Source organism: Nothoprocta perdicaria, unplaced genomic scaffold (assembly GCF_003342845.1).
Source record: "Nothoprocta perdicaria isolate Ctin4 unplaced genomic scaffold, notPer1 scaffold_22, whole genome shotgun sequence".
Lineage (NCBI taxonomy): Eukaryota > Metazoa > Chordata > Aves > Tinamiformes > Tinamidae > Nothoprocta > Nothoprocta perdicaria.
In genome coordinates, this window is record NW_020455415.1 from 1,536,179 (window position 1) to 1,560,125 (window position 23,947).

The 23,947-nt window shown below is 45.3% G+C and overlaps 1 protein-coding gene across 1 annotated transcript in view; it reads right to left on the bottom strand.

Annotated features, from left to right (window-relative positions):
• GPC3 (glypican 3) overlaps positions 1 to 19,722 on the bottom strand; it is an 84,726-nt gene extending 65,004 nt beyond the window's left edge. The window contains exon 1 of the mRNA XM_026039142.1: positions 19,599 to 19,722. Coding sequence (XP_025894927.1) covers positions 19,599 to 19,707 — 109 coding nt within the window. The 5' untranslated portion in view covers positions 19,708 to 19,722. The remainder of the gene's footprint in view (positions 1 to 19,598) is intronic.
• Positions 19,723 to 23,947: the final 4,225 nt, after the last annotated feature.

Here is a 23,947-nt window from a genome sequence, read left to right on the forward strand (position 1 = left end):
TTCCAATCTCTTCCAAATAGATCAGTCTGTCTAGTAGAAGCCATTAACACTTCACATCACGACGTGTTTATGCCCTAATGGGCAGCACTAAAGGTGTCTAAGAGACCTGTCTGAGAAGAGCAAACCACAGGCGAGAGCTCAAAGGGCTTCAGGAGGAGCCGTCCACCCATGGGTGTCAACCACAAGCATCTCAGGTGGGTGCAACACGACCTGCAGATCCCACTACGAGCTCAGCTCCCCAGTGGGACTCAAGCATGTAAAGGCAACTCTACATAAATACATACTCTACATAAATACATCCTAGCCCTTGTGGTTTGCAAGAAAAACAGCAAGTTTGAAGGTAAAACAGCATTTTCCCTGACTCTCTTCCGCTCGTTTTCTGAGATCCAAAGTGGATGAGTGCCCAGCAGAAACAACAGAAGCAAATTCAAGCTTGGCATTGGCAGAAGAGGGACCGGGCAAACCCTCCAGCTCCCTTCCACCCTATAACCTCAGCTCTTTCATTCAGGGAGGAATAGCGTTGCAAAGCCTGGCTTTACAGCCCCCTAGCATTCCCAGTCCAACTGGTTTGTTAGCAAACAAAGCAACAGACAAAACGACCAGTTTGAAGAGCGTATGTTTTCTCTCCAGCGTCACCACTGCGGCAACAGGCACATATGGGAGCTCAATGAGAGCCCTGCTCTGATTTATGCCTCATATTTCATTTAATTGAATTTTGCAAGAAAACAGTTTTCATTATTGAGAAATGGACCTCCCGTCATGCAAAGGGGGGGAAAAAAATCAGATGCTTAAACTCTGCCTCATTTAGCAGTGACACTTCTAGAATGAACAATAGCTTTATACATAAATTTGCTTGTTTGGCTGCCATGGATATGAATTGTCAGGGCATTTTAGAACAAAAGAAATGACATGTCAAAGCAAATCTATAGTTTAGCTAATCAAAATGCCGTGTTTTAAATATTCAGGTTGTTTTACACCAAAAGAAGGCATTTATCACAACGCATATACGTTGACAGTAAATCTAAGTAGTAAGTACAATGCAGATGAAATAAGGATTTTCAAGTAAATATAGAAAATATATTTCCCTAAGCACTTATCAACCACACACAAATTAAAAAAAAAAGAAAAGCCACAAAGAAAAGGATACCCTCTGCCTCTTTTAAGCAATGAAAATATTAAGGCCACCTAAAGCCTTTTACTAACAATGCTGGCTCAGSATTCTGCACTGCTCATAAGAGCGAGTTGGTCACAACCTGTGGAAAAGAGGCTTTATTAGAGGAGAGAGGCTTCTTCCCTGGCATTCCACTAAGTTTTATCTGGATATTGGTTTTTGATTTCGAAAGCTCACTGTGATGCTGCTGATAGGCATCACAACAGTACTGCTGGGTACCTCTGCATTCTAAGGTACATCAATCTGCGAGCAGCAAAGGTTCTGAATCAACCAAAACACAATCAAGATATAGATGTCTTTAAGCATATTGCAGTCGAAGTCTATTTTAGCTATGGAAAAATAAAGGAATTGGACAGAAAAAAAAAGTGCATTTGAGTCCAAGTCTGCAAAGCAGTGCAGTAACACTGCCCAATGCACAGAGAGGGCATCCCTGTGCCAGGGACACCTCAAGGACCATATACACTCCCCAACATTGCTCACTATCTCCCTCTCCCCATAGACATTTCTGCTGTTTGCAGCCTCCTTCCATTCCTTACTGCTGTTTTTGCTGACCCCAATCCTCTTCTGGCTCCCTCCTTCCATCCAGCCCGTGCAGCAATGTGGCAGAAGAATGGGAAAACTTGTCTGGATGAAAACCTTCTTATGCAGGCATGACAGCTCCCTTTGCTTAACTTCTCATACCACAATGCCCGTTTGCAGAAGCTTAACATTATCTCTTAAAAGTTAAGCCCCGGTTGTTTATCATCACTTGCCAGAGTAGCGAGCAGGGTGGAAGGAAAGCCCTGCCATGGGTGGGTTGTACAGCACAGAGTTCATATCCTGCATTTCCCTTTACTCTCTGCTTGCCAGTGAGTAAAGGCCAATTYCCAGGGTTTGCTTCTTCCAATATAATAACCGTGTTTCAGAGTGCCTAAAAATCCCCCTAAGTCCAAAGACACTGGCCAGTYCAGGTCTGCATGTCACCACTGCCTACATTCTGCTGCCTACAAATCTTCATGGGAGCTTCCTGGAAAAAATATAATTTCTCTTCAACTCTGACAGGACATGGAAAGCAGCTACATCCCAGAGGCAGAAAGAAAGGAAAAGCCATAAAAAGGTTGTGCCCAAATATCTGAAGAGTTCATGGAGCACTGGAGGAGCCAACCTTCCAAACAGYCCTTTAATGACATGGAGCTGAACAGACACCAGAGTTCAGAGAAGTGCAGCTTGAGATCATCTCCATGGAGAAAGGAACAGAGTCAACAGCTAAAATACTATCTGCCATAAAAATTACACCATGGCTTGTTTAAGACACTACACTTGTCATGGAGTTCTTCTGCAGCTGACAATTCTAGCCCATCTTTCCACAAATCCTCTGACCTAAAGGTAAAGAGCCACCATGCCCATAACTTTCCCCTGCCCAAGCTTTCAATCACCCTTTCTACGCTCCAAATAAAAGAGGAATGTGGAAAGAATTAAACTGGACAGCCCCTGCTGCATCATCATGCCAGGGCCAAGCTCAACAAGAGCACCACAAGCTACTCCTCCAAACTCCTGAGATGGACCAAACTCCTGCTGCATTTATAGTAAGTGGCTGAATTGTTAAACATTTAAGCTAGTTAAGACTTCAACAACACCTAAAAGAACCTAGACTTTGCTTAGTGTTGTTAAGAACTGTTTTAAATGTTTCTTCTCACAGATTTAAGTAACCAGCATTTCWAGAAGGAAAGGATCTTCACAGCCTCTCCATGGGGAGTGCAGGCAATGTCCCAATCAGGAGGCAAATTCTGGGCCTTGCTTCCAAGTTCAGAAAATAGGAGGAAAAAAGAGAATCGTCTCTGCATGGACCTCCACTCAAAACCCACATTCCCGAGTTTTCCAGCATCCAAACCAGGCACCTTTGCTGGAGCATCTTGTGTGTAAAAGGAAAGAGTGATGAATCACGACCTGGTGAGCACACCCAGTACATCACTTGCAGCAAAAAAATACAGGTTTCAAAGGCCTGACAGATATACTAAAGCATTTCATTATTCGCCCTGGACCCATGGCAGAAGGGGCACCATCTCCAGATACATTTCCCTGAAGTTCTTCATCTCCCAGGAAAAATTAATAATTATGATAACATTTTCTATCACTGGGAACTATGCCATATTTTGAATTTTGAAGCCCTCTCTCCCAGAAGTAGTTAAGTAATAAAGACATGGGTTGTAAATCACCGCGCGGATATGATACAGTGGCATTTCCCAGTTTGGATGGGAGTTGGGATGAAAAACTGCCGTCTCCTCGAACAACGCAGCAGTGCTACGTTCAGAGACATTACTGGGCTATTTAGTTCTTTATTAGGAAAGCCGCCGAGATTTACAGCCTCCAGAAAAGGTTGTTCAATCAACGAGGAACAAGTGAAGTGAGAAAGCGCTGCCGCTGCCACCGAGGCAATTACTGTAACGCGATCGCTGCTCCTGTGCATCTTTAATTTTCACCAGCACAACAGATTCTCTATTACGCAGATCCCTGTTTCATTAAGATAATATGATTTGTAATAATAATATGAGGAATGAAACTCWACCCGGTCTCTGCACACTTGAGCACTGAATTCCCTCGGGGCGTATCAGGGAACCCAGTGGGGTTTCCAGCAGCCTGTGCACCCATTAAGTATCTAGCAGGGCTCCAGCAGTAAGACAATATCAGAGACAACAAAGTCCCCAGCGAGATAAAAATCTCAGCCTTGCTCTTGGGATCAAAATGATGGTTTAGCTCCATTTAGCGCCTTATCTCTCTGGAAATCCAACCTGGCAGGAGAGTAGGACCATGCTGATCACTGAGCAATGTGCAAGGGCTCTCCCATCCCACGGGTCCAGCCAGGGCAGCTGATGCCCTGGCACCGGGATGCAGATGGTCCCGTGTCCTGTCATCTGCCAAAGGTCTCAGGTCTGAGATGGATGTGTTCCTGGATGATTGTGAAATGCACATCCACATGGAGAAAGCAACTTGGGCCAAGAAACCAATCTTTGTCATCCTCCCAAAACGTTCTTTCTCCTCTCCCCACTCCGAGAGAATGAGCTTTTCTAACTAGAGRAAAAAAAGAAATAAAAAAGGAAGATGGAGTAGATTGCTATTAATGGGGAAAAAAACCTACAGTGCTGCAATCATTGCTTCACTGAAAGATCAGATCTTATCRGCACCCTGGTTATCTCCTCTCCTAATGAGAGTCCAAGGACCCGGGAGCAGCTGGACACAACCCAGCCCTACCACAGCACCAGGCTCCTAACAAGCTTCCAAACTCTGCATTTTCTTCACGTTTTGCAGTCAGAAAAGGGACGCAGCCTGGGCGGGAGGACAAGGCAGTGACACGATGGCAGAGGGACATCTCTGCTTCTGTCACGCAGAGCCGGAGGAGCAAGCAGGCATGGACACTAAAACTTCAGAGCAATATATAGGAGATGGGAAAAAAAAAATCTACTCTGCTTAATCAGGGCTCAGCTCTGGATGAAGATCTTCATAGCGGGATGAAAGAGGAGGGTGTAGAGGGAAACAATCTCTGCGCAGTTTCCTCATTACATTTAGGGCTTTTTATATACTGGCTATATATATAGTGGAACAAGTGCATTAGCCTTCCCCAAGCCATGAAATAAACTTGGGGATGGAGCAAACCTGGGGCAAAAAGGTCCCACTCCTAACAGCTCGCACGACGCAGAAGGTCAAACACAGGGATGCACCTGCAGTTATTCTCAATTCAGAACCCCCTGAGACACCAAAGAGCTAAGAAATGCACAGGCCTTTTGCATCACAGCCCTCCCAGCCTGGGGATGGCCCTATGGATCTCTTTGGTCACCTTAGGCACGGAAGAAGAAAGTTGGTTTTATGAGAAATAGAGGTTATGAATCACAGAGCATGGAGTGCACTGAACAACTGATTGCAGAAGAGCAAGATTTCATCAGCAGTGCAGAGACTGAAGAGCTACGAGCAAAGACTTTCCCAGTAAGAGCCTGGGAATTTGCCCATGACATGAAGGTTAACAGAGCTCCTTTTCCATTAAAAGGAAAAAATCATGCAAAATGCAACAGATTTCTATTTCTGTCCATCTCAGCTGCCTTGGATCACTTCCATTCATTAGGTATAATGCCAAGGCAGTAATGTAAAGACACATTCCTTCCAACACTGCTCCCTTTCCTTCTCCCTGGCCCCTCTCAGACTGCCCTGTTCTGTGGGACCCAACATGCTGCTGTTCTTGTCCAAAGCCAGGTGCTACCCTTAAAAATCCATACTGATGTCCACACGGTTGGGCTCTCAAAGTGAATCAGGCCCGAGAGCAAGGAGAAGAAGGGAAACTGAGGCAAGGTGCTCAGTTTTTCATTAGATGCCCCTCTAAAAACCTCCCCTCTGTTTATAAAATGGGTGTACATCCCAGGCTGGTGCAGAAAAGCAATTCTGCCCCTTAGATGTGGCGGGGAAGAAGGGTTGCCCCAACGCACTGCAAGCAGAGAAACACAGAGRATCAGCTCTGAAGTCGAGGCAGATGCAGAGCAACTAGAGCAAGGGCCATAAAAACACTAATAAAAAGCAAGCTGCCCTAAGGGAAATGGCCAGCTCTGCGCCTCTGCAGCAAGGTAAGCTTAATAAACTCACTCCTAACGTGAATATCAGCGTGTTCTTTCAGGTACAGCATAAATACTAAGGCAGGGAGAGATGCAGGACAGACAGCATGCAAATTAAATCCCATCCGCTATGTAAATAGTGTTACTTGTTGATGGAATTAGTTGCACAGTTTAGATCAACATAAGCTGACCTTAAACAAGGGAATGATCAGCCAGGAGCCAGCGGGACCAGGTTTATTTCACTGCAAACCAGCGTAAGGAGCCTCCAAATCGTCTGGAATTAAAACAGTCACCAAGCATGAAAGTGCCTATAAGGCATCTCGGTGTYCTCCTGGCCTGGCGAGTGACTGGCGGATTTACAAGCCAGCTGTCTAAACTAAACAATTGCTTGGCTTATTTTACAGGAAAGGGAAAAAGCACTRTAAAAAATAGCATGCACACTAGGAGCTGCTAAGCACCGTCAAGTTATGCAGTTAGGTGCGCAAAATGCTATGCAAAAACAAATGCTTTTTTCAATATGGTGAGCAGGAGTTTAGGTCTAGGGTTGACCTTTCTTGGAAAGATGCCAGGGTGGCTTTCGGGCAAGCTCTCCTTCCAGCAAAACCTGCCCAGGACGCTGCCTGTAATCCAGGAGCAGACAGCATTGCTCTTTCCCTAAACAAAATGCCCACAATTAAAGGCATGGCATGCAAAAAAGCATCATTGAGGAAAGCGAGTCTCAAAGCAAGTCTCCATTTCCATCACCTGCAGCCCCCAGCCCCACTGTGCAAACCCTCCAGCACCTCRACTGTCCCTGCTCCCAGCTCCCAGCTAGCTCTTGCTGCCTCCTATTTACTAATCTGGTCTCTTAATCCAATTAAATTCTCCATCGATACTGCACTTCCTGACACCCCTCAATCTACTACACTGCGCCGCTTGTTAAACTGCCATTAAGTGATTAAAACAAGGCTGCTGCCTATTCCCCAGGCACCACGTCAAAGCTACGTTAAATTGCCTCTTTTTTTCTMATTTTAATTATTTAGCTCTCTTGCAATCATATTAAGCAGCCCTTAATCTTTCATTAACCTTCGGTTTTAAATAATTATTAACAGGCTTTCATAACAGTAATGCTGTTCTGCTGGCACTGCTCTCAGCACGCTGCAGCATCCCAGGGTTGGGCTGCAGCACGAGGACCGGGACTGTGCCCACCACGACCTGCCCCGCAAATCATGGACCAGATTCCCTGCCCATCCTTCAGCCTCAAGGACATGACAGCACTTTGCACCCAGACCTGTCAGGGACACGCTCCCAAACCTCCTACACATGCAGAGGACTTTTCAACAGAGCTGGTGCTGTCGGAAAAACTGCTGCAAGTATGCAATTAGACCTCTTTTTGCTATTAATGTGCATGGTGTTGGCTGTCAGCTATCACAGTCCCTATATTAGACCCCTCTTACAGTCACTGAATAACTGGGATTGCCTCTTCTGACCAAGAGAAACCATCATAAAACAGCAGGAAGCAGAGAAAGTCAAACCTATAGAGTGATGCATACAGCAGCAAGCACCAAAAAGAACATTTGGATGCTGAAAATGAGCATAATCCTCAACTGCTCCCTTCACTCCTTGCATTTGGGCAACGGTGACCTGGAAAATGCACATGTTGTAAGGTGCTGGACAGGAAATCATTCTCTGTGTGCTTTTTAACCAAAGAGCAACACRCAGAACATAATAAAATATAAATAAGATTGAAGCTTGCATGTAGTATTCTGTAACAGTCAACTAGTATTTCTTGAAAAAGCAGATTCAGGCCCCTAGAAAACACTCACCCTTGTTTTACAGGGGTTTAAAAGCTTTATTAAAAGCCTGACTTAATATTGTGCAAAAAGTAGCATAGGGTATAAGAAATACAATTATGTAGTAACAACAAGGCAACTGCATTTTCAGAACTTTTTTTCTTTTTTTTTTTTTTTTTTGAACAACTATAATTTCACCTAAAATGCCATTACTAGTCCAAAAAAAAAAAAAAAAAGAGAGAGAGACTATAAAAGAATACTTTTCGTTTTATGCCATTAAACATTTCAGTGTATTTGGGTGACACACGGCTGTGCTATGAAACGGACCACTCGCTTTCCTATATAATTTTAATAGGCATTTGGAAACACTAGGGAAAAAAAAAAAGGAATTTACATTCTGATCATTTACTTTTTATCTATATTAATAATCAAAAGCGTCAAAGGCAGTAATTGCCAGATAGAATTTTAACGATGTGCATCCTTTTAAGGGTACCCTGTATTCTCTGTATCATTAGAGGYCAGGGAAAGTTAACCAAATACTAATGGGCAAACATATTCCAAGGCACAATAGCTGTTACAGCCTATATTCTGGCTCTAGCGTGCATAAACCCCAACTTTTTCCCCTTACATCCATCACTGCCCRTGCTCCCTCATCGTGGTACATAAGGAGCTTTGCTGTATTAGTTGCACCGGGCACAGAGCGTGATGCAGGACCAGGGAGCASGGAGGAGAGCAGGGCAAATCGTACTCCGTTCACTGTAACTAAAGACTAATTTATAAGGCAGATAAACTTGGGTGTATAAATTGGCTCTATGCAKCAAGAGCACAGTCGGCAATGCTGCCTGAAGGGTTTTACATCGTTTAACGCCACCCTGATAGTCAACATTTAATTAGATCTTTTCACCTTAATGCAGACTTTYTCTCTTTAATGTTACTGCTGCCCTTTCAGCACCCTATCCCCTCTCTCACCCAAGCCCTTCACAAGGGGGAAAGCACCAAGATAACTAATTTTGCAGTAGAGCCAAGCTGTCGTTTCGCTCCAAAACACCGTACGCTTCAGGAAACGTCAGATCACATCAGCAGGAATGGAAATCCGAGTCCTGCTGCAGCATCTTCCCAGCCATGCCACGTCAGGAGAGGAAGACCAGGATGATGTGGAGAGGACAGAGCCCCTGGGGAGCTCGGTCCCCATAGGGTGACAACAGATCCCGCATCTGCAACTGTGCTGCTGCCACCCGAACCAGGCTCAGCTCCTGCTGGAGATGAAATTGCAGCTCTCACCGCAGGACGCTCCTCTCCTCGCCGCATTTTTGCTCCCCACGTGCAGACACAGCGCATTAAACTCTGAAAGCTGTACCAGAAATTATCCCCTGTTTCCGAGAATCCTTATAGCAGCAACCATTTCTCAACCACAAACTGAATTATCCTGTGTACGGATCCCCAAAGAGCTGAATAAAAGGTAGCCCTGTGCCCTCTGTATGAGAAGGCACCCAGATCCCTTTCCTGACCCACACCAGCTCCCGCAGCATTGCTGAGATGAAGCACAGTGTTGTACAGAATGAGAACCACAATTCATTCTGGTGAACGTATCCGTGAATTTGTGACAAACTGAGCCTTATGGAATATCTGGACTGTTTATGAAGTGCTCATCTATTGTGCAGACTCATTACACGAGGAGTAAAACAGCTCCTGGGAGGGCTTGCATGAGCGAAGCAGGCGTTAATTAAGGAGGTCTGGCCATTAGCAAGCGACAGCTACAGCTTTTGAGTCTCTTCCAAGTAAATCGCGGAATGAATGATCACATTTCAGACTTCTATAGCAGCTTTCTGTTGCAGGCATTTAGATTAAATACTCTAACTGATTGCAGGCAGAGCTGGCAGCCCTGTGCATTGCAGTTGCGTGACGCTTCTGATCCTACTGACCCTGCTCCCACTTACCTATAACTTGGCCAAGCTAGAACCACTTTGCACTTTGTCTTTAGTCTGCCTTGGGCAAATTTTAATTTGAGCCAAAATRGCTCAGCTGCTCCTGAGAACAAGGCAGGGGAGAGTTTTGTATTTTCTTTTTGCCCACAGTAAAAAATCTTGGTGACCTTTTCTTTAATTAGCCTAAGCATTTYCCAGGCTTTGAAACAGAAATTGAAGTTCAACAGGATCTTGTGAAAGGCTGTAGAAACATGATTTTTTTTTTTTCCAGTTACAGAGGGGGATGTGGTTGGGTTGAGTTTTTGCCATATCACAAAACATTCCCACATCCAACTCACTTGGGCTTTGAGGGCAAGAGAAAGGAATCCCAGTGGAAAATCCGGGGAGAGTTTCAACTTTGCAGTCTCTTAAAAATAGGCTCCMGGATTCTGCGAGTTACTGCTGATTTTTGATAATTCCAAGGAAAAGGCAAAGCTCGAGGACTCAGAAGCAGGACACAGCTCCTCTCCATCCTTGCATTGCCAGCTCCAGGCCCCAGCAGACGTGCACTGCACACAGCAGGCTGGATCCAGAGCTAATTCTTGAATAAAGTCTTCAATAGGAGCACCTTGCTAAATTTTTACACAAGCAGAAGACTGTGGAAAAATACATGTGATCCTATATTTACGGGATATACTTGAACACACAGGATCCAAGAAAGCAAATTGAGGTTATGCAGATTGCCTAGTTCATCATAATCTCCACAAAATTTTCAGYCTCAGAATCTGCTTCTAATACAGCTTTGTGAATGCAATTTCATGACAGACAAATCACACAAAATTACCATGTGTCTGAAGGGGCTACTCTCTCCCAGCTCCCCATCAAGACGCATTTCTGGATCAAATATTTACTTACAAGTGAGTCTAATAATTTCTCATGCTTATGTCACAGCTAAGCATCACAAGGTCGAGACGAATGGTTTTCAACCTCTCAGCAGTTCAAAGGCTCCTTCTCATTGAAGAGAAGCACTTGCTTTCATTTAATATCACTAATGCAGTGCACTTTACAGCGTATCTTCAAGGTGAAGGAAAAAAAACCTTGGCCAACCTTTGCACAGCAGTGTGACACTGCCTAGCAGCTCAAGGAGCGCATCCCGAACCGCGTCCTTCAGAAAACGAACCTTCTCCCCAAAATGTCAACTGCAACGCTTATTCCTCGCTGGTGGCACAGCGTGATGTTCAGGGTTACTAATATCATCTCAGGAGGTTCATTCAAATGAACAGTCTAGCAATATGACAAAAATGGGGAAAAAAAATAGCTTATTGCCTCCAGCGTTAAAGCTGTTGCAGATGCCAACGTGCAAGTGCCATTTCGGAGCACACACCTAGGAAGCCTGGAAGTCAAATGAGAAGAGCTGCTCTGTATGGAAACCACACGGGGAAATCTTTTTTAGGTTATCTTAAGGACTTCCATCCAGCTCTCCTCGAGCACACGGCAATTCCCACAGGTTCCATAAAAAGGTGGATTGTGGCTGTGCGGCCAGACGGCATAAATAATCTTAAAAGCCTCATGCAGGGGGAAGCTGAGCACCTAAAGCAGCTGATGAGGACTTCTGCAGCACAAACAGCACTCAAAGCAGCAAGGCTGCTACCCTCTCCCACTTACAAATTCTTTAGAATTTATGAACCAAGTATTTAAGAACAGCCAACAAGTTGTTTTAAGATCACTTACATGAAGGGACTGAGGGATTGAACTAATTTTGTAATTAACCAGCAGTAGAAGACTCTCATTTCATTATAATTCCTCTGAAATTTGGTAGCAATTTGATTTTTTTTTTTTAATGAGAAAGATTGAAGAGATTGTGTTGATCCGATTAGTTTTCACATTCTTCCCTCTTCTTTTAGCATAAGCCAGGCTTCCTGCATGGGTAACTAGGCATATTTAATTTCCTTTCCCTAAGAAAAGAACATCATTTTTCATTGCAATCATAATAGGAATTTCACCATACAAATATGCTGCATTACTATAATCTGTTAATCACCAATTTCATTTAACAAAAAAAAAGCGAATTCCAAAGCAAAGAGCTGTAATCCGAGATGCTGCTTTACTGTTCTCTACTGCTTTTAAAATTGCTTCTTTATGACAGCCAGTCATAGATTTTCTGACATGAAGATGACAAATTTGGGAAGAGCTAATCAGCAACAGAACTCATCTACAATTGATCAAGATCGCTGTTTGTTTTGTCTCATCTCAGAGGGTTTTTTTTTTTAATCTTCATTTTTTATCTAAAATTACATTGTTTTTGTAAAGAAACATTCTGATTTTTTTCCACATTAATATTTTTTTTTAAATGTTTGGAATGAAATGTGCATTTCTGTCTGGATTTTACCTATCTTAAAGGATGCACTCATTTCATAGGTGCAATACTTATAGAAAAGCATTTACTCTCCCTTGCCCCCTGTACAGCACCTAGCACCTATGCTGGCAAATCAGCCCAATCCTGCCTGCAAAGCTCCCTGCGTGCAGATCACGGCATCAAAGGGCTCAATCAACCCCCTGAGACTTAATCCTGCCACGATACCACCATCCCACTAACATCACTTCYAAGAACTACAGTAGAGGGAAGGGGAAGAGGGAGGATGGAGGAGGAAAAAGAGGAAAAAAAGGTGTCGTTTCATCATGCTGGTCCCCAATCTCTCTTTAATTCCCCCCGGGATGCCTGCAGTTGATTTTTCTTGCCAGCCCTGCACACACACGACACCGTCGGCTCCATGAGCCACAACAAAAGCTCTGGCTGGTTTTTAAGTCAGTGGCCGGTCTACTCAAAGACCACAAACCCTCAAAAAATCAGGACCTTCTGAGTTCCCAGACACTCGTGTAACAAAAGTTTCCAAAAACAGGCCCTGCAGCGTATCTTCAGCATCCTAAAAATGAAGCATTTCTCCCCATTAGACAGCCTTTTTCTACACACACGTCCCCAGGGTCTTCCCGGTGCCAGAGTTCCCGGCCTCAGAAGAGCTCCCAAGCTCAGATTTAGTTTCAACAGGATGAGGAGCCAATCTGGCCACAGCTCAGCTTGCAGCTCCTGCCAAGCAACCCGTCTGCTTGGGCTTAAAAAAAATTAAATTCAAGCATTCAACACAAAACACAGGGAAGATCCCACATCCATCAGCATCTCCGTTCACGCTGAACGGATCCGCTTTATTCTTGCATTGAGTGGTACTTACTATGAATCTGTCAGACTCACTCATCTGCTGCTCTTTGATGTTGGAAGGCGTGCAGAAAGGTGTGCCTCTTCTGCACCCAAAGAATAAAGCCAATTTCATACTACTAAATTTGAGTAGTGAAAGATATGGGACTAAAACACTCACACGATTTTRCAAGTTTTTAAGAATAAAACTCATCAAAGCTTGAAAACTGTTATTCTTGGTTCCTCCAGCGTGTCCAAAATTTACACAGGCTGCCACACAGCAGATAACCCAAGAAGCAGCAGTCTATAAACCAGCACAAAAAGCTCTCCCTGCCCTCACTGTTTGAGAAGCGTTTCTCACAGATTAATATACTTCCATAAGAAAATGAAAGATTATAAATTGCTAAAATTGATTTCCTATCAGTGATGAAGTCACACAGTGAGTAACACACCTGGGCTGACCCAGGCTGTTGGAGGTTATGTGAAACCACAGCACATTGACAGCTTAATTGGCTCAGCAAGAGTTCATATCCCTTGCATGAAATGCCCCATTGTCCATTTTATCACTAGATCTTATAGCTGCTTTAAAAGTAAAATAGATGACAAACCAGCAGATATTTTATTTTATTTTATTTTATTTTATTTTATTTTATTTTATTTTATTTTATTTTATTTTATTTTTTTGCAGAGCCAGGTTTCTGTCCCCGGCTTTAGTGCTGGGCACAGGCTTATTCCCCTTCCACCCAAGCAATGCTTGCAAACCACCGGCTCTTCTAGGCATTTTAAATTCTTTGTACAATGAAAATGCTTCTCTCAGCCTCTTGGGCCAAGAGATGGAAAATTCTGGCATGCCCATTTCTATATGGGAACAACCAGGAAACAGAAATATAAATATCCTATATACATCTGAGGATAACATGACATTTATAGCATCCGACTATGAGCTAGAAAAACGCAATTTGACTACTTTATAGCATCAGGAGGCATTTTAAGTATGTTAATACTTGAACCAGAGAGCCTAACTCCCAGCTCAAAACATAATTACAGAAAACCACCCGTTTCTGGAAGCAGAGGATTTGGAGGAGCGTGGGGGTCCTCCCGCAGCCTCCCCTTCCCAGCCACGAGGGCAACAGCAGAGTGATGCACAGTGGAAGCAGAAGGAAGAGCCCTTAAGGCTCCAGATATGCAATAAATAAATAAATAAATAGATAAATAAATAAATTCCCCTCCTGCACATACCCTGGGCTCGTAGGAGGGAGCCCCAAGCCTGGCGCTAAGCGCAGCGTTTCAAAACRCTGCAGCAGCATGTGAGCAATCACAGCGAGCCCCCTATTAACCTCCAAGGCTCATTTCCAGCGTGCAGGAAGGGGTGTCAGCGGGATTTGGTGCCGGGAAGGGGAAGCTGCCCGGCGCTCCCACAGCTGCCCCTGCTCCAGCCTCGGAGAGGGGCAGAAACAGGAGCAAAAGGAGCGTTTCCCAAAGCACAGCCGCGCTCCAGCCGGCTCGGGAGGGCAGTTTCATGCCCCAGCTCCCGCCTGATGGATTTTACAATTTGTTAGAGAAACTCATCAATCCTCGGCAGTCATTCCTAATACCCAGAGCTTCCACAAACGTCGGCGTTTTGCTGATCCCCCCAATTCCAAATCACTCGAAACTGCTGTTCCTATTACAGCTCTGCTCCTARAGCTAAGCATTATAGCACACTCCAGACTGCCAGCCTCACAGGCCAGCGYAATAAACAGATTAACTGTGATTTATGAACAATAAGTGCTGCTTATTTGAAGGGAAACACATTACCTCCCCAGACCAACTGTGACAACTGGAGATCTCTCACCATGCACACGGCGCTTTCCACCTACCTGCAATCATCGGCTTAGAGCATCATTATTAACCTGGGGAACATCGCTGCCTTTTCCCACCAGCTTCACGCATCCAAAGCATCTGGCAGGAGCCACTGCCAGCTTCCAAACACTGGCCTGAATTGACCCAGTGAGATGATGCCTATTTTTAAGCGCACATTAATAAAAGCAATAAAACAGGAAACTTTCAAAGAAGAGACTCAGCGATGGTGTGCAGCAGAGAAGGATGCATCAAGGCTTTAGTTAGTAAAGGACTGAACAGTAGCTGGGATATCAGAGATCGATTTGTAATGTATGTATGTACAATGTATTTGTAATGTAATTATTTGGTTGTAGAAGTCTAATGAGTTTTAATATTCTCTTCCCAAAAGTAATTAATTCTCCGGCCATTTAGCACCTGGAGACACCTAGTTACATCAAACACTGCCACATAAATGTCTTTACTAACAGATACCAAGAAAATAGAGAGTTAGACACCTTCACACAGTTAAAGCACAAAGAAAAGAGTTTTTTTCCAGAAGCTTGGTATTTCTACAAGCCTGAGGATACTGGTGTCCAGTGGCAATCCACTGCTGTCCTGCTGCAGCTGTGCACATGCAGGTTGTCATCGAGCACAGATGTGCTGGAGAGCAACAGGTAAAGCTGTCAGCGAAGGGCAGGCAGCCTCAGCCAGCGAGGAAGGCAGCCAAGATCCGGGTAAATACTGCCAAAAGTGACAGACTGCCCCGTCTCCAACTGCCGCAGCACAAAGCACGGGACTATTTYGGAGAGCGCCTCGAGCACAAGGCACAGCTGACGAGTGTATTTGGATTAATCATGTAGTATCAGGAGCCATGTGTCCTCCAACAGTAGGACACAGCAGCTCGCTTTGGGAAACCTCTTTCGTTTGGTCAGCTCCCCAAGCACAGCAAATCCCTTAGGAAGGCACAGCAGCAGGGGAGGTTTTTCTCAGAGTGTGCACCATAAGCAAATAAACCTGTTCCTGGGTACCGAAGAACCCCCAAGTCACAACGCTGAGAAAARCAGCTGTTTTTCCTAGTGTACGCACCGGTTCCTGCTTTTCCAGGATCCAGGCTCCTCACCASCATCTCCCTCCCATGCCCCGGCAGTGTGCAGACCATGCAGACCGACGCAGCTCCAGATGCACGATCCCAACACACATCCCACCGCCAACACCCGCAACACCCTCCCAACACCCGCACTGCCACACTTAAATGACTTGGAAGCATCAACTGTTAAATACACTAAATAATAARACAGGCAGCCTACATGTCAGCACCAGCATCCCTGGGATCCTTTCCTGGCAATCAACATCCATCACCTCCCACCACACCACCAGTCTCACCTGATGGATGCTCTGTGCATCTTAAATTCACCCATCCCAGGCATAACCAGCAAAAAGAGAAGTTTTTATATAGTTAAACCTCTGTAATAGGGAGCAGGGGGAAAAAAAAAAAAGAGAGTTGCAGCTCCCTCACCTTGACTCTAAAGTAGTAACAGCAGCTCGTGAAAAATGAAGAGCCTTGAAGGATTCGGAATAAGACTCTTGGAGAGACAATCACTGATCTTTTATCTTCCAGACTTCAAGCAGAATCAAGTTCTTCAAAGAAAACCCAATAAAGCCCAGACATTTTCATCATAACAAAATAAATAATTCAGTCATGCTTTGGAGGACTCCGACATTCGGAACGGCTATTTGATATATTTGTGGCTTAGGTGCCTCTAAACTGATTAAAGATAACCTGATAGAAGCCTGCAATGTCAAAACTGTCTTCATCTCTGGCAGATATGAATGGGTGGTGTAAATAACTATAAATAACCAAAATGGCTGCGTTTATGCCTAATGGGGGGATTTACAGCCTTCAGCCCTGCCTGGTAGGACAAAGAATTATGGCTTTGCCTTTATCCTCCTGCAGAGCAGAGTAAGAGATGAATCGGAGTCCTCCTCAGAGCCACTGCTTTGCCAGAAGTGCCAGGAATGCAGCTCCGGAGGAGGGAGAAAGCAGCATCCTCCAGGAGCAGGAAGACTCCAAAGCCCTACGGGGAGGTCTGTCTGTATCCGATGCAGTCACCGCCTTCCTAGGAACTCCCGAGCCACMGCTCCCCAAAGCCCCCAAGTCCCTGCAGGCCCCGCGAGCCTCTCCCAGGGAGTGCAAGCCAGGATGGCCACAGGCCCTCCAAGCAGGGAGGAAACCAAAACCCTCTGGGAGCAGACACACGATGAGAGCCTGCCGATACCTCGTTAAAATCATGCAATTAACTTTCTCCACGAGCACACTSTATCACTCCCCCAGAAGCACCCGGCACTTCGCTGTGCCCTTCCCAACCGTGCCATTCCCAACCATGCTACGGGCTGCAAGGGGAACACGAGCCCTACACGGAGCGATGCACACGGACGTCCTCTTCCCTTGGATGGTGCTTCTCTCCATCACATCTTCTCCCYTTAAACTCTGTCTTCCCCTTGGCAAAGAACCAGGCACGTGCATCACCAGAGAGCAATTTAATGCTGAGTAGCTGACAGCTTCACTTTGGTTATCCACGGTGCAACACAGTCAATATGCAAGGGAATTTTATGCCACCACTCAAGAGAAGAGACGTGAACTYAGAGTCACAGAATCATTATAGTTGGACAAGACCTTAAAAATCATTGATTCCAACCGTAGACCCATCACAGTCCAGCTTGTGACTTAGGAAGTAAAGAAAATATCAGATATGATGAATGTGTACAAAAGCCACCTGCTTGCCAGCTCCCACACTAGAAAGGAATGGAGAACTCGGTGAAAAAGAAAAAAGATTAGTTGAGTAGGGAAAAAGGTTGTTTTAATAGAAAAAGATTAGGTAGGGCCAGAAATCCCCCATGAAGGCAAGATGTAAGGTTAGAAGGAAGAGGAAACCATAGGCATGTTGGCTGCAGGAAGAGAACTGCACCAATATAACTAGCTGATTTGGAGGAGAACCCCTGAGCAATAGCAAGAATCCTTTTTAAAAAGACATGCAAGTTTTGAACTAAAGTAAATTAGTCTAGTTCCGTGATATCCAGCGTATTTTTGTGATCAGCCAAGAACCTGAAMTTGAAAGTACAAAAATGGGCTGGATAATAGCAATAGACTGCATGAAAGAAATAAAGAGACCTGCCTGCAAAAAAAAAAAAATCCTGGAGTAAGATTTAACTGTGGTAGAAGCAGCAATAATCAATTTTAACACTGTCAAATTCAGCAAGTTTCCAAGGGATTAAATCACTTCTTAAATCATCCTCATAATTTTAAGAAATGTCTGCAAGATAAGACCAGGCTCTAATTGTACCATTCAAATATAGTGACGGGAGAATTGGGAGGGTGGTGGGAGACTGTTTTCCCCCTTAACTGCGATGAAGAAAGAGCCCAAGGGTCTAAAACTAATAATCTAATAAACTTTGCTAAGTGAATATTGTAACAGATAGGCCTGGGTGAGATTTTTTTTTTTTTGTAAATGCCAGGCAATTTCCCTTGATCTTTATCAGCAGAGATGTAGCCCTCGCTTCAGCAGGAAGAAATTAAATTTAGTGCAAAATAATATCTAGCAAGATGTGGTTTGTCAGACTAGCAGTCCCTTTGGATGTGGGGCCAGAAATATTAAAAGGAACACAGAAAGGCTTCCCTCTTGTGTTTTTAATGAGCGGCAGGATTTGACGTCTCGAATTGACAGCCCTGCAGCGCCAGAGCCCTTCGCTGCACAGGGGGCCATGGGCGACAGGAAGGACCAGACTCTGCTAAGCAGGGTCTAACATGCAGTTTCTGGAGCTGACACAGCCTTGGGCTCTGCAGCTGTCAGGATATGCAAAGAGCCATCGAAATACCCACCTGAAAGCAAAACGGTGCCAATCCGCAGCCCTTGAGCAGGTACAGTCAGACACAACAAAAAYACCCAGATTTGGAAAATTCATGAATTGTCCATAAGGTTCTATACAAGTTAATTAAAATGAACTCCTCCATGACTCTAGATAGAAATTCCTCTTCTGCAACAGCAGTATAAAAGACCTCTAAAATCAGTGATCGTGTCCTTAGCAGAGGGGTCGCGAATGTTTCAATGAAATACGTTTTTGTCCCTGCAAGAATGACAACTCACTAGACCAAGGCTTTCCAGAACAAGATTGGCTTCAAAGCCATCACGTGTGGAAAGGGTCCTTGAGATCCATGGTATCCAGGGCCAAAAAAACAGAGCAAGGGACACGACTCTCTCCAGAGCAGGCAGAGGGTCCATGGCTACAGCAAGTGCCCCCACTAGCACCTAGACACAACTTTGCATTTCATTTCTGACACCCCAAGAATTGCAAAACTGCAATGTTTTGGYCAAGTGGCAGCTGAGGAGGCAGGTTTTGGTGACCAAGCTGGTTGGAGTACGTTTCTGAAGCTAACCCGCATTTCCTACACCTATCAAACCAGAGGACTCATCAGCTCTACCCCGTTCGGTCTAGCAAATTGGAACTGAAAAGTCACTGCATTAAGAAGTGCTACAAAAAAAAAAAATACTGTTATCTCCTCACATTTTATTTCATTCTGCTTTCAGGGAAACACGACACATGGGATACATGGGCCAGAACAGATCTTTGCCCTCATCCCGTGGGCTTTGGCAGGCTTTGGGTCTTGCTGTTAGTGAGGCACAAACAAAAATAAATCAGATTATTCCGCAAAAATATCAACATGAARAAAAAAAMCAAAAACAAACACCCCACACTTAGTTGCTCATGCTTTCTTTTTTAAATATAGGCAAAAATACTATTAATACAGAATGAAGCATTCCCATCACGAGAGCGCTCATCAAACGAGCGATCATTTCACCGCACATTAACCATGGAGGGGAACCAGCTTTACTAGCGTGAAGGCTCTGGAAAACACCTGCAGATCTAAGCGACAACACAGACTAGGAGGCATTTGTGACGGAAAGTGCTTGGCAAAGGTCAGTGTTGCTAGAAAGACAACACGGAGAGCTAGGAAAAGAGCGGAGCTCCCAAGAGCCCAAGGCAAACGCGACCACTTGTGACCACCACGGTGACCACCACGGTGACCACCACCTCCACCAGGAACAGCCAAGGTGGGCACAGGCACCAAGGGCATTTCCCACGGGTATTTCCCGGGCGCGCGGATCCCACCTTGGAAGAGGGCGGCGTTCTGAATGACGAGGAATTTGAGCTCCGCGCTGGCCGCCTGCAGGAGCTGCTCCAGGTCGAGGCGCGCTGCCGCCTGGTACTTCTCCTCCATCTTCCGCGAGCAGCACGTGGAGCCCTTCGGGATGCAGACCTGCAGATCCGTCCCTGGGGACACACGCAAGGCAGAACTTGCATCAGGACGTGCACAGAGGTGGCCTCCTCCCTTTGGTTTTCCAAAGCCCCCCTTCCTGGGAGGAGGGGATGAAGGGAACTTAAAACATTTGCACAATTTTTTGCCTAAAATGTTATAGTTTTGGTTTCATACTTTAGGAAGGAATTTCCTGATCCAGACAAGCTAAAAGTGTCAACACCAAATCACATTCACACACACTCAAATCTCATTCTCACTTAATCAGCTTTCAACAGCAAACTGGGGTCCTGTAAACACAAACGGAGCAACGTGCCCATATCAAAGCAAACAGCCTTATCACGTAAAATGCATCTAATCTGAGGCTGCCAGCACCAGCTTAGGCAGCAAGCAATAACTCYCTTAAAACGTTACTGAGCCTCGGCCGTCCAGGGCCAGACACCAGTGAGAACCTCCCATTTCACACCCGTTTCTGCTTCAGTTCTGCGGCCTCCAGGCTTGACCATGCTGGACAATGTCCTGGAACAAAATGAGGAATGGTGACAACAGAAACCTTCCTCCCTTCCTGCAGCCCAGGCTGGGAAAAGCCAACCTGAATTTGGCTTTTTCACCTGCAATTTGTGCTGCACATGAGTGGAGGAGCCGAACTCAGTATAAGAAATGTARGTTCTGCTAAGCCAAGTGCATCCAAGGTTGGAGATGAGACTCCATGTCCAGGTGGAAGTCCAGCAATTCCCATCCTTACCCACTGCCTCAGTTTCCCTTTCTGCAAAATAGGTCACACAACATGGATTTCCTCATCCTGAAATTCCAAGAGCCAGCATTACCAGCACCTAGGAAGCACCTCTCATGGGTAGGTGGGCTACGCAGTTGCAGAGGAGCACAGCAACAGCTATTTCATGCATTGAAAAAAGAATAACAAGGCCCATAAAATCACATAAAGAATTAACAGCAAGACACTGCATTAACAAAAGGGGTGGTTACATAACCACAAGTTAAATAGGTATTTTAAAACCAAATCTAAGTCGATTTACAGCCAAGAAGACTTAGTATGGTCACTTTAACATTACAATAGAGCCGTAATTTTTTTTTAATACGAAGCTTATTTCCTCCTACATTTATTATATTAGGACACATTAAAAAAAAAAAAAAACCTTCAAAGATTAATGGAAATACCAATAGAGAAAAGCCTTCAAGGGTTGGCAATTAAGAGATCTCTGCAAGCGAGAGCCAGGGATAGGAAGCAGCAAGGTCATCTACTCACCTCCCTCCTCCTTGTCTGCAATTAAGCCAATTTCTCCCTTCAAATGGATTTTTGTTTTTGCAAAGTAAGTAAAAGGACAGACACAACGCTGTCATCGCAGAGCAATCAAAGGGGCAGGAAAGAGCCCGCGGATGATCTCTGACAGCTTAAAACGCTTTATGGAGATAGCGAGCTACCAGCGATGACCGAGCACGGCATGGCACGGGCAACGGGTCCAAGCAAGCAGGGCTGGCTCCCATCAGCAGCCAGGGACACGGTGCTTTTGGGGCAGAGCATCACGGAGGGTGGACCAGGAGGCCCGGCTTGGGTGAGGTCCCACCTCCCCCTGCCACCCTATCCTGGCCACTTGTTGTATTTTGCTTTCCCAGGCGGAAAGTAGAGCCCAAACGGTCACCTTAAGAAGTCCCACAAGCAGGGAGGGAGTTTTGGCACTCACAGCCAGCTGGAGCCTCAGACCCCAAGGTCTCCCCAAAACTGGGCAAAGCCACCGTGAAGCATTTGGGCTTGCCAGGGCACAAGGGCTGCACTCATGCTGGAGCAAACTGAACAGCACCATGGCCTGGTTCCAGGAACGCAGCAGAACCTGCTATGTATGAGCCTCCAAACCCACCCCTGCATCCCAAAACTCCCCCTCCAGCCTCTCATCCCGCTCCCCCACCGCTGCAATAGCTCCCTGCCAGGCAGCCCGCTCTGCTGCTTAATGGCCCTTGCTGTCAAGATTGTTTCATCTCCCTTTTCCTTAAGGTTTCAAGCCATTACACCATGTAATGCCAGCGTCAGCCCTTGCAAACGACCTCCTCCTCACGCTACGCATCATTACGGTTTCCCTTCCACTAGGGAAGGGTCCCAMGAGCTACTCCAACAGGCTGTGTCCAATTGCACTTGGATGCCCACGCATGGAGCTTTGAAAGACCAGCAATACCCACATGGCACAAAGCAAACGAGCCTGAGACCCTCCAAAACACCAGTCTCGTGGGCAAGGAGGAGCGGGACRCAGCCCTCCTGGGGCAGGAGCAGCTCCCTGTGACATTACAGGCGCCCAGGGAATGGCACGGGAAACGCTCCAGCAATTCTGCATATGCTTGAAACACAAACAGCYGGTCTCCCTAGCACTGCAATAGTTTCTTCAGTGTTTAGCATCCTGCTTTCTCCTCTCTCTGCTCACATAGAATTTTTTCTAACTGAAAAGAAAATTCACTAGTGAATTTAAAGCATTATGTTTTGCTTTGACGGACAATTATTCACTTCCGCTATACAACCTATCTATGGGAAGATAATTTCTGTGGATTAAATGTTTAAAAAAAAAAAAAAAAGTTTGAGATGCTCTGCAGGCAGTTATGGTCAACTCCTTAGTCAGGATCGTGTCTGCATCTCGGGAATGTCCCATTATGATTCCAACACGGCCACCGGGTCCTGGCTCTCCCCCGCTGCTCCAGCTCACTCCTATCAGCACAAAACAGCAGCTTTCCCAGGGATATTGCCTCTCCCTAACAGTTTGAAGCATGATGCAAATCATGCAACAGATGAAAGCAGTRATTCAAACTTTAAACACATTGGATTTCCCTCCCCACAGCTACATCAATACTATTTTTATTTTTTTTTTTTTCATTTAAATTCCATGACTGAGAAATCGAGCATTACTGGTTTTTAGTGCTCAGCAAAGCGGGGAAAAGGAAACACGTCTGCTCAGAAGCCAGGTTAAGTGCTGATCTTTTTAAAACCTAATTAAAGAGATATAAATTATAATCCAACCTCGTTCAATAGGTGATTACAGCTGGAACAGAGCGGGTATTACATGGGATATTTATTACTGCTTAATTATCCRGTATTTTCTGTTCTGCTCTCATGAGCCCATCAGACTCCAGCCTCTTCTTCTCAAAGTCTCACAAAATTAGGCAGGCAACTGCCACACAAATACGACTACGCAATGGAACTGAGTCTTTTAAAAGAAAAGGTTATAAAGAGGTTTGGCAGAGCATGCGTTTCCTCAGGGTAGGGCAGAAATTAACCCCTGGGAAAAATAAAAAGTAATGATCTCGCTACAAAACGACTTCTGGAGGAGAAAAAAAAAACAGGGTTCTACTCCTGCTCTTTCTGCCTGAAATATCAAAAAATTCAACTATCTATAAGCCCTAGCCTTATAYGATAGCGCTAGGGCTGCACAGGGAGGAGCAGCATCAGCAAGTGAAAGCCAGGGGAAGCAAGGGGGCATTTGAGCCCAACAGCCAGAGTCACCTGGCTCTTGGGAGTCACCAGAATCACCATAGGAGCACAGGGACACCAAAATCATCATCTTTKGGGTTTTTTTTCCCTCCCCAGCAATATGGCTCTGCACACATGGTCTGCACAGGGAGCCATCCTTCTTGCTGCCCTGCAAAAACAACCYACAGAGGGATGCCAGCCCAGGCACCAAGCACCAACACAGCCACTAGCACATCTGAAAACAGCGGCGAGGAAGAGATAAAAAAGGAAAAAAATGGAAATTCTAGTTACTATTTATACATGCGAAATTATGCAGGAAAAGAAAGACAAAAGGAAGAAGCAAACCAAGACAGGCAGTGTAAGAAAAAGTGGATTTACTTATTAATGAACGCAAACAGCAGAGGAAGTTATCCCAGCTCCAATCCCACTCTAGCTCACGAGCCGGCATCACGCCTCGACTTCAAAAAAGGCTGTGAAAAGCACTTTGCTGTCACCAGTCTCTCAGCCTGACACGGCCGGGCTCCTCCATGGGGAGCACCGTGTGGATGTCTCCACAGACCACGGGATACCATAGGAAGGAGCCTTTAGCCATGAACGCTCATAATGACAAAGGAGGTTTCCAGGAGTCATTCCTTTCTGTTTGCATTTTAGAAAAAAAAAAAAAAAGAAAGAAAGAAAGAAAGAAAGAAAGTTATGACTGTGGATGGGGAGCACCGTGTGGATGTCTCCACAGACCAC